Source organism: Epinephelus moara, chromosome 24 (genome assembly GCF_006386435.1).
Source record: "Epinephelus moara isolate mb chromosome 24, YSFRI_EMoa_1.0, whole genome shotgun sequence".
In the NCBI taxonomy this organism is placed as follows: domain Eukaryota; kingdom Metazoa; phylum Chordata; class Actinopteri; order Perciformes; family Serranidae; genus Epinephelus; species Epinephelus moara.
The window spans coordinates 48647056-48658317 of NC_065529.1; the positions used below are offsets into that span (position 1 = coordinate 48647056).

The window sequence follows — 11262 nt, forward strand, 5'->3', positions numbered from 1 at the left end:
CGGAGAGGACAGAGAACACCAGTAACACACAGCCACACAGAAGGAACTAGAGAATAACTGAGAGGACAGACAGGTCAGCAGAGTTCATCCAAACAACAACAGGAAATATGAATAAAAGACATAGGAGAGCTGAGAGGTTCAGTCGTACAGATGATACACCAGAGTTAGAGGTCACTGAGTGAGTGTAAAAACAGCTTATGGTTTCTAGTCGACAGAGCATCATCTGAAGCTCGTTCACATTTTCTCTTGTTTTTCTCTGAAACCTGGATGAAAATCTTTTTTTCCCCAAAACACAATGAGCCTTATTAAGTCAAAAACAGTTTTGGTGCTTTATGGTTGTGTCGGTTGTGTGTTTGTGTGTGTTGTGTACTCACTGTGTGTGTGTATGGTGTCCTCAGAGCAGGACGGGGTGGTGGTCTGAGTGCTGTAGCCACTGGAGCAGTGCAGAGAGTCCCTGCTGCTCCTCGGAGCGTCCGAATTCAACGCTCCCAGCGTCAACGCCAGCTGATCCCGGGCCGAGCAAGACTGAGAGAGACAGAGAGGATGGTGAGGTTACAGAGTTAGGTATAATAAAGTTTAATATTTAATATTTGATAAGAGGAGAGGAGAGGAGAGGAGAGGAGAGGAGGTGTGTCTTTGTGTGTGTGTGTGTGTGTGTGTTACCTTCCCAGACGCAGACATGGCTCGAGCTCTCTCTCCATGGTGTGAGTAAGCATTGTGTGGGGGGGCCAACAGGCCGTTCTCTGCCCCTCCGCTCCCACCAGCAGCAAGCTGATTGGTGGAGCCGACTGGATCCTGTCACCAATAAAACCAGTCAGAGTCATTTTAATGAACATGTACTGTCATTAATACACAGATTATAATCCCATGGAGCCATCATAGAAGTCCCTCATTAGACTGTTGTTCAGGTACAAAGCAGTCGCCTGGTTAATTACACATTATTAAATAAAACGTCACATATTTGTTTCCAAATCTGCAGATCATAAAAAAGTATGTTTTTGTTCAAATGAATACTTTTGAGTTACATGCAGTGGACTTCTACATTGGCTGCTGGTCTGAACATCAACACAACACGTCAGTAGTTTAGCCTGTTCATCATTTTTAATCTGTCATTTCTAATTGTCAATTCTTGTAAAATGTTTTCCATGTGTCTCTTTAAAGTAAATGGCTCTGTTGTGTCAGTTAAGCCCTGTTTCCACCGAACACTTTTGGTAACTTTGGAAGCCTAACGTTTCCACCATAAGCAGTACTCTTAAAGGGACATTGTGTAGCGTTTTCAGTTGTTTATTGGCAAAAATCAATGTCTGAATTCATAAATATGTCATCATTGGTGTATTATTACCTCCACCAATAATCTGACTTATTCTCGTAAAAAGAGAACTCGGATTTGTTTGTATATTTTTGGGGGGTTCCATAACGTTTCGCCATCTTGAAAATACATCCGCCAGCAAAGGACATACAACCTCAGCTTTGGCGTTTTTGTTGAGAGCCAGGCCAGCGCTGCGTGACTGAGAAGCCGAAGGAGAGGAGCAAAAGGCACTTTGCTACTACTCCCACACTACTGCAGCATAACAAAGTCCCACTCTTTGAGCATAATGCAGGATCGTGCATATGCAGCATCCCCACTCTTTGAGCATAATGCAGGATCGTGCATATGCAGCATCACGGGAGACAGAATCCTTGTTGCCAAGAAAGCGCAAAAGGGAATCAAAAAGGCAACATGACCGGCGAATTCAAAAAACGATGGTCAACATCGGGGTCGCCTTTCCCAGGTGGAAAAAGCTGCTGAAGGAGAAAGGTTTTAAAAGGGATGCTGTGATTGGCCTGCTTGTCATTTTTTTCCCCATTAGGCAGGCTAGGCCAATGCAATCACACTGATGCGAGGAGAGGGATGAGGTGTGTGAGGTTGAGCCACTTGTCAGTTGTCAAAAGACAAGACGTGATTGGTTTGTTTCGATTTACACCCGCCCCAACAGTCCTACGTTGTAAACACAGCCAGCATGGTGAGGAGGGGGTTTGTCAACTCGCGTCGCGTGTGTCTGTGTAGGAGCCTGAATGAATACTCCATGAAGTATCGGACGACATCGTTTCATCAATGTTATCATAGCTTTTTGGTACACAGCGGCCACCGTTGTTGCAATTCGCGTATATAACAGTGAGGTGTGAGAGTGCGTGTTGTCACTCACTGCTCCACCCAGCACTCACTGTATTTCCTCATTATCTGTGACACAGATGGAAGTCTGCACCTCGTTTATCGTCCACAGAACGAGGCTGCATGCCGACATTTTCAGAACAAAATAAAACAGGCTGCAGTGAGAGTCTCTCTCCATGGGATATTCAAAAACAGCGGGTTTGTGCATTTAGTCCTTCTCAGGCAAGCTCAGGGGTTTAGTGTTGCTGTAGCCCACAGGAACGATGCTCCGAGGCGCTTTTTTTCTCTGAGTGAGGATTAGAATATATGCAGTTCACATAACCCGATCAAAATTTACATATAATGCTTGAAGATCCACTCATTACTAAAAGTGTTTGTCGTATAAAAACTCAAGTGATGGTCGAAGCTTAGTTTCCACTGAGCTGAGGTCTGCGTCTCCTCGATGTGTAGTTATATTTCTGGGGAGGTGCAAGTCAGGCTATGGCGTAGGTATGCCGTCGATTAGCACAGAAGTATAAATCCCGCATTATGGTTAAATGCCTGGCTTTGGGGCACTACCTCAGCGAGTACTGATGGAGGGAAATATGGCTGATATTACTAACTTAAAAAAATAAGACGCATCTCACAGCCTGAAGTAAGATTGACTTGAATGACTGTAAAGGAGTACTGCGTCATTTGGAAACTGGCTTTGCAGTTGAAAGTATTTCCAAAAATTAAAAAATCTGTTAAACTGTTGGTCCAATATGTACTGAGAGACAAACACAGTGTTTCAAAAGAGTCAAAGACACAAAGAGACGGATTCATATAGATACAAACAACATGTTATAAGAGGACAAATACACAGAGGTTAAATACACACACGGCCAGGCAAACACACAAAACCAAATCACTGTACATGTGAAAACGCACAAATGTTCAAAGTTTTATGGAGCAGAGGTTTAAAATGACTCCAGATTTTATGGGATGAAACCAGAGCTGGATTAGAGATATATGAGGTTGACCCCGAGACATCTAAAGTGGATAAAATCTGAGACACAGAAAGGTGAATCAAAGGGTATAAAATCAGTGTGGGCTGATGAACATGAGGAATAAAACAGCGGGAGATAATGTGACCGATGGAGGACAGACGGTAAAAACACAGGACGGCACTCGGGTTGGGAGGAATGGAATAGTTTTAGTTTTGTTCTCACGGTGGTCATATCCCTGCGGCTAACGCGGCAGCTCAGCGCGGGGTGGTGGCCATGGCCGGCAGCGTAACCGTAGCGACCACGGCTGCCCTGACGCCCGAGGCGAGAGGGGGAGTTCCCTTCGCTGAGGGACCGCCCGGTTTCATCACAGCCAATCAGCAGATAGGGGGAGGAGCAGCGCTACACACAGGAGAGGGTTAGAGCGCTGTGTAGTCTCCGTCACGGTGAAAAGCTTTTATTTTGTAGATCCTCAAAGCTAACATTGTCATTTCAAAGTGTGTGTATGGGGGGGCTGGGAGTTAGCAGAATGGTTAGAGTGTGTGTGGGGTTGTTGCAGTGTTACATTTGAGTGAAGTGTACCTTTTATATATTAAACATGTTGAAACAGAAATTCCATTTTAGTGGAATTTAAATTGAAAAGCATACATTTATCTAGTCTGGCTGAAATTAGATAATTCTCTGTAGTGATGTTACAGACAGTACATGGCCAAAAGTATGTGGACACCTGACCATTCGAACCACATGTGTTGTAAGAATATGCGATTCCACAACTGGGCATTAATCTGCTGCTGTGACAGCCTCCACTGTTCTGGTGTCAAGGCTTTGTCACCATTAAGCCACAGGAGCATTAGTGAGGTCCAACACTGATGTTGGGTGATCAGGTCCGGCTCACGGTCGGCAATCCCGTTCATCCCAAATGTGTTGGATGGGATTAAGGTCAGAGCTCTGTGCAAGCCAGTCTAATTCTTCCACACCAAACTGGGAAAACCAGACGGAGCTGTCTTTGTGCAAACTGTTGCCATGAAGTTTGAAGCGCACTATTTTCCAAAATGTTACTGTACGCTGTAGCCTAAAGATTTGCAATCCGGAAAAACAGCCCAGGACCAAAGGTGCTCCAAGGTGTCCACATACTTTTGACCATATGTTGTACATGAAAAAGTATGTGACAAGTTCTATCAAACATTTTAAAGGTCATCAGAACTATTCTGGAGACGAAAGTCATTTTGAGATATCGACAGATGGATTTTGTGTCTGAGCCAAAAGTTAATAAACTGTATAAAATGCAACTGCTCCGGTGAAGCAACTCTGTGTCTGTGGTGTGTGTGTGTGTGTGTGTGTGTGTGTGTTACCTGGATGTGTACTCCATCGACAGCACAGCTGATGGAGTCCAAGGAGGGAACGTGTCTCACTGATCCAGACTGGTAGTTACTAGAAAAGCACATACCACAAAAAAACCAAAGTTTACAGTGAAACAGCACCGACAGACTTTGATCTGCCAAACACATAAAAATGCAGCTAAAATCTGGAATGTCAAAATCGATGCATGACGAGGAATCATGTTTGTAATCCATTTAAAAGACACAGAACCTTTGTTCCAACTATGCAAAAACAAAAGACACCAAACAATACTTTTTCAGGAGTTATGTTGAAATACATGAACATCTTTTTTTCAAGCCCACGTCCACTATGGCAAGGACACTGCCTTTATACATGGGACACCCACTCTACCCACTGACCTACAAGGCGCCCATTATGTGATCTTATAACACAAATAACCATCCAAGATAACATTAGTTATTACTACTGTTAGAAACACTTCTGGTAGAAGTACAGCATGCATTAATCTAGAGGTGGTGTGAGGTTTGTGTTGTTTGTGTGTGTGTTACCTGCTGATGCTGCTCTTCCTGGACAGAGTGTTACTGGGAGAAGCTGGAGGTGTCTGATAGGTGTAATTAAAATCAGAGCCTTTCAGGTCCAAAATCACCTGAGACACAAAAAGAAAACACACCAACAATGTAAATGAATGTGTAATTCTGCCTCTCAATACTCTCTAACCTCACTCCCAAAACTCACTGGTTACTACTGAAGACTTAAATCTATATTAGCGCTCACAAATATGTGGTTTAATTTAAAAAAAAGTCATTTCCTCAGCTGGTCACTGTAGTTTTATGAAATGTTACTCAATCGTGAAGAAATAGTTCATTTGTAGGGGACTGTTTTTCATGGCGGATTAATCCACATTTTGTGTTCTCGTGAGTATTTGGGGCAGCAGGGTGGTGTATGTGAGACTGAGTTCAAATAAACCACAGTGTGTTTGTTCATGGTGATGAAGGAACATGTCACTCAGTGCAGCAGAAGCTCACTGAGGTGTCTTTAACAGTTTTTGGATAACAGTAGAGCTCTGTGGTACAGAGAGAGATGATAAATCAGACTTTAGATACACTCACAATACTTGTTCAGTAGGATTAAGGAAGTTTAAAAAATATATAGAATATCATTCTTCTTGACCTGGTAAAAATGAAATATTTGGCCTGAGGGTGGCGCTAGAGGAAATGTCAGAGGAAGAGGAGGGTACCTGCTCACTGGCTGGTGGGAGTTTATTGGGCTCAGCTGTCAGGTTGGTCAGATCTTCTAGGATGGTCTGCAGGTGGGTCACCTCACCCAGCATGTTGATCTCATGGTCCTACACACACCCACACACACACACGTTAATAATTATTCTGATTAAACAGGTTGTAAAGGCTGCCACAGTCCTGTACACACGCAGCACTGACCAGTACAGGCTTCAGCATGCTGACGAAGCTGCAGTAACGCGCTCTTTCTTCAATCAGTGCTCTGCATACGGCGCGTTTCTCCGTCTCCTCCAGGACGGCGTAACGCACGTTGACGTCCTGCAACGCGCTGTCCAGCTGTCCCCGTGCCTCGTCCTTCCCTGCAGAAACACACACACAGGAGGAGCTGATGATGAAAATCCAACAACATGAGGGTGAGTTTCTTTATTGAAGGAGCACCTACATTTTCTCCTCGGAGCAGGATGCAAATATTTTTGGGTTCATGAAAACAAAAAGCGACTGACTTTCTAAAACTAGCCAGTTTATTAAATGTATATTACTGTGGAGATGAAGACTTTTTTCACAGTACAATATTCATCTCAGGAACTATTGTGGTTTTACAGTATTACAGAATCTATATTATTATCAATCAGAATGACCCTTAAAGGAATCAATGAAACAGAAGGGTTATTGTTGGTTGAACAAATGTGTTATTACTATAACTGAAACTTGAAACCATTTTGTTAATGGAAGAATGTGTAAAAAGCCTTCCCTTTTTTCAATATCGTAGATAAACAAATGTATGATAACCGTTAGCTGTTATATCATGCTATACCTTAAAACCGGTAAGTCGCTGCAACCCTAGTCTCAGAGTTATGAGTACAGACTGATATTACTGGTATATAAATATCATATATCCAAAACTCTCATTTTTATTATTATTTTCGATCAATGTGATGGCGCCCTTGCAAAATGGTAGGACGCAGACAGCGGATGGGGAGTTGAATGTTGTCTGAAATACTCCACCAATGGCAGGCTTACACACACAGTACACATCCACTGAGTCAGGCTAAGTGTGTTTATTGTTAAGTGTCTTTGGCCTCACTGCAATCAAACTGAGCCTGACATTTTACTTTCAACCAAACAGAACGGACATGAGACTGGATTAAAAATAAATAAAAACAATAAATTAGAGTCATAATGCCATCATACGCTGTTGATAATAAATCTCTGTGACACAGAGACAGTGACAACAGAGTTACAGCATCATCAGTAACACCTCATACACTCAGGCTGTGATACCAAGCTCCTACCAGCAGGGGTCAGCAACACATTACAGAGCAGCTGGACATGAGGTAAGGACATGGACACACACACACACACACACACAGTGCAGAGCGTCAGCTGTTTGTCACACACATGCTGCCTGATCTTTGAGTCTGAGCTCCAGTGTGTTAGTGTTCGATTATTAGAAACGTAGATGATGTCCAACCACCTGATCTATTCATGTATTGACATATCTACTACATATGAATAGCTCATCAACAATTTCACACCAGTAAAGCAACTAAGAAGTTGCAATGATAGTGATGCTGAAGAGAGGGAAATCATTTGACCTTGAGAGAGAGACACAGAGATGAGACCTCTCTGTCTCTGATGTGATTTACGATAGTGTTTATTGGACTTCACCACTGGCATGTGATCCAGACCAGCCTCATCGTGTGATCCAGTCCTGAAACCAGCACATGAAAACCTCTGAAACCCACTTCACCACCCCCTAAAAAAAACCAACATAACTGTTTCTTAGACAGAAACCACTTTTACAAAGCGGATAACCAGAGGGTGGTTCTGGAGTCGTCTGACTTCAAGATGGAAAACATTTTGAGGCTCTTTAATCACAAATATAAGACGACCCTTATCACTCCAATTAGAACATGATCTCTTTCAGAAATAAGATGTAAAATACTCAAACTATATACTACTAGAATCTATGCCAACATTTTTCACTTCAATTGTTTAACTGCTGGACCCAAGATGTCTTCTACTTCAGTAAGTCCATTATCAGTCTAATTGCAAGCTCCCACACCATCGTAGTCCACGATATGCAACTGTCCCTTCGCTAAGTCCCGCCCCTGGACGCAGACTGGCCAGTCACAACGTAGCATCAGGCCGGCTCAGACCAGGGTCCGACAACAACACAGCTGTGCTCCATTGGCTCTAATGCAATCTGCATTATTCTGCACAGTGAAGCTGAAACATCTAACTGATACAACGCGAAGCAAAACTGAGGAGAAACTGTGAGGAGGTGGGCATTAATTAACCAGGACTCATGTTTTCTAACCACATGCAGAGACACTAACAGTAGCTGATCTGTGACTGTGTGGTGCTGGTGTGGCCTGAGCTGGGTGGGTTCAGACCTGCAGGTAGAGACAGACAGACAGACGGGGCTCTGACCTGCAGACCACCCAGCTGTGGAAACACACCCACTGAATGTAAAAATAAGTGCAGCAACGGTGGCGGGAGCGCAGAGCTCCACCAACACAGAGGAGTTTAAGTACAACTCACAGAGCTGCAGCCTCCGTCAGGGTTTCATTTACTCATTTAATTACATACATTCACTCCATCTTCAGAGGAATCATTGTGCGTTTTACTCTGTGACATTTTTTGACAGTGACAGCTACGAGTTACAATTCAGATCAAGATTCTACATACAAAACCCACCGTGAGTTTAAAACATGTGATGCACTGTTAAAGATAATCTACCAAAGAGTGTATTTTTATTAAAATTAGCGCCCTTTTGATCGGCTACAACAACAAAATACGTCATCATTATAACACTGGCAGGAGCCACTTTTACTTTTGATACTGTGATTACATTTTACATATTTTTTACTTTGCTTGAATACAATTTTAAGTGCAGGATTTTTATGCAAGATGTGAACAATTCTTTCACCACTGTTTCCCACTGACACATGAATACAGAGGTTTTGTTTTCGCATAAAAAACCTACACCCATCTTATTTGTGAAACCCCAGCTCTCTGGCAAAATCTCAGGAACTGATCTTTTGATATTTTGAGATATTTTTCAAGCAAAGGCGGTAAAAACAAAACCTCTTTCTAACTTCAAGACAGAAAAACAGAGACAGTAAATCCTGCGGAAAACAGTGAGAAGCAGTTTCCAAATCCAAACACACACACACTGCAGACTTTGTGTCATAAAGCTCAACCTAAACACGACCTGTTCACTCAGGTGTGTGTGAGTGTGAGGACAGAGGATAATTTCCATGTTGCCAACAGAAGCTCAGTGTCGGCGTGCTGTTAGTCTGCCTGACGTCTGGCCTCTGTGGAAACACACAGACAGGCTGCGTGTTGTCAGACTGTGTTTCTACAAGGCTCTGGCTCGCCACCCACAAAAACACAAAGACCTGAACTCAGAAGCTCCGCTCTGCACAGAGTCGACTCATTCGCTCTGTTAAAAAGGTGAAGCACAGTTCAGACGAAGCCGACTTCCACCGGCTGGGAAATGTGCTGTAATAACACCTTGTGTTTGTCTCCAAACAGGTTCGGAGTTACTTTAATGATCACTCTCTGACTCGGAGAAAGAGATCATGTGGTGATTTAAACATTGATGGGTATTTTTCTCAAAGCTCTGATGTGTCTGACTTGGCAGTAAATATTACAAAAGTGACTGAAAGCTAACAAACGAGATGCCTCATGCCAACCAGAGTCTCAGTAACTTAATCTGAATTTAATTCTATTTAAGTCAGACACAGCACTTCTCAGTGGTGATCTGTCAATCAAACAGTGTGGGCAGGACCAAGTTTGAGTGTCCTCACATGCAACTTTATGTCATCATCTATGACCCCGGCGGCTCTCTGCGAAATTACACACACCTCCTCTTTTGTTTCTTCCAAGAAAAGTCTGAATATGTTGTCAAATTGTCAAAGAATCCAATGAAAAGGCCAAAACCTAACAAGTATTGTGTGTGTATCCGGAGTCTGATATTTCTACTTCCTCTGTACTGTAGTGCTCCATTGTTGCCCAGAAAGTATTCAAAACACAACAATGAGCCACACTGTTCCTTCATTACCATGAACACACACTGTAGTTTATTTTGATTCAGTCCCACACACCGTCCTGCTGCTTCAAACACTCTCTAGAACATTGGTTTTCAGACTTTTTGTGTCCAAGGCTCACCAAAGGGCAAGCCAAAGTCTCAAGGCACGCCTGTATTTACATCTGTGCACAATAGCTTCTCTAATGTGTGTGTTATCACTCTTAACACGACATAAGACAATAAAAAGAAGACAAAATAAGACTTGAGAGAGTTTTCGTGATACTGTCGTGATACTGTCTACCTTTTAATGGTAGGTTGTCTTCACTGGTGCTTTGTTGTAATTTGCTCCGTACAATAAAGTGATCCATTGTCCCAGTCACGGCTTTCTCCTTTTAACTGTTATCATCCCTCACACTGGCTCCCAATCAGAGCTTTTGATGAGTCACACTTAAAATTCCCACGCAACAAATCAGCTCTCTGTGAAGGTTTTTTAAATCAATTTAAACTGAATTACATTTTTAGCCTCTTTATTTGGAAATACTGCAATAATTTTGTATGGTTATCACAAAATCCCACGGCACTTGAGAACCACTGCTCTAGAGCACTGAATGTGGATTAATCCACTGCTAAAAATAGTCCCCAAGAGATGCACCATTTCCCCGTTTGAGTGATATTTGATCATGACTACTGTTTTAGGAAATTCTTCATAGTCTTCATAGAAAACTAAACCATGTAACAGGTTTTTAAAGCATACTATGAAAAAACATAAACAAAACATTGTATACAGGACTTCTTAAAAAGGCAGGGGTGGGAATCACCAGTGGCCCCATGAGACAATATTATCACGATACTTTAGCCATGATACAATATTATTATGATGTTTAAGGTTTCACCTGCAAGTTATATCCCCAGAGGAAAACTTTGTCTATATCTGTTTTATTGAACAAGATAGAATCAAAATTGAGACTTGGCGTCCATGTATTGATACCATATTGCCAAGCTATTGCTGCACAGATTTTGTCCCCCAACCCTTTAAAAAGTTAGGTGCTAGACTTGACACCAGCACACATCAAAGAGGAGGCTATGAAAATCACAGACACAAAAATAAATAAATAAAAAAGCAACTATAGCAAACAAGAGTGAATCTGGGGTCTGCTTTCACTTTCATTTTTGCTGATACCGTTTGCAAAACAGCAATCGACAAACACTAGATAGTATACCTTTAAAATGTACATCCCAATGAGCACTACCTATAGAAACCTCGGAGTAATATTTGATCAAGATTTGTCTTTTAATTCTCATTTAAAACAAACCTCACGGACTGCATTTTTTCATCTGCGTAATACTGCAAAAATTAGGCCTATCCTGACCCGAAAAGATGCAGAAAAATTGGTCCACACTTTTGTTACCTCTAGGCTGGATTACTGTAACTCTCTATTATCAGGTAGCTCTAGTAAGTCTTTAAAAACTCTCCAGCTAATTCAGAATGCAGCAGCACGTGTACTAACAGGAACTAAGAAACAAGATCATATT

General features: G+C 42.3%; 1 protein-coding gene across 2 annotated transcripts in view; it reads right to left on the reverse strand.

Annotated features, from left to right (window-relative positions):
• mtss1 (MTSS I-BAR domain containing 1) overlaps positions 1 to 11262 on the reverse strand; it is a 75718-nt gene that overhangs the window by 6617 nt on the left and 57839 nt on the right. For both annotated transcript variants that reach the window (XM_050037671.1, XM_050037670.1), the window contains exons 7-12: positions 5895 to 6052; positions 5696 to 5803; positions 5007 to 5104; positions 4470 to 4548; positions 664 to 795; positions 375 to 525 (exon numbers count right to left, since the gene is read on the reverse strand). In XM_050037671.1, coding sequence (XP_049893628.1) covers positions 375 to 525; positions 664 to 795; positions 4470 to 4548; positions 5007 to 5104; positions 5696 to 5803; positions 5895 to 6052 — 726 coding nt within the window. The remainder of the gene's footprint in view (positions 1 to 374; positions 526 to 663; positions 796 to 4469; positions 4549 to 5006; positions 5105 to 5695; positions 5804 to 5894; positions 6053 to 11262) is intronic.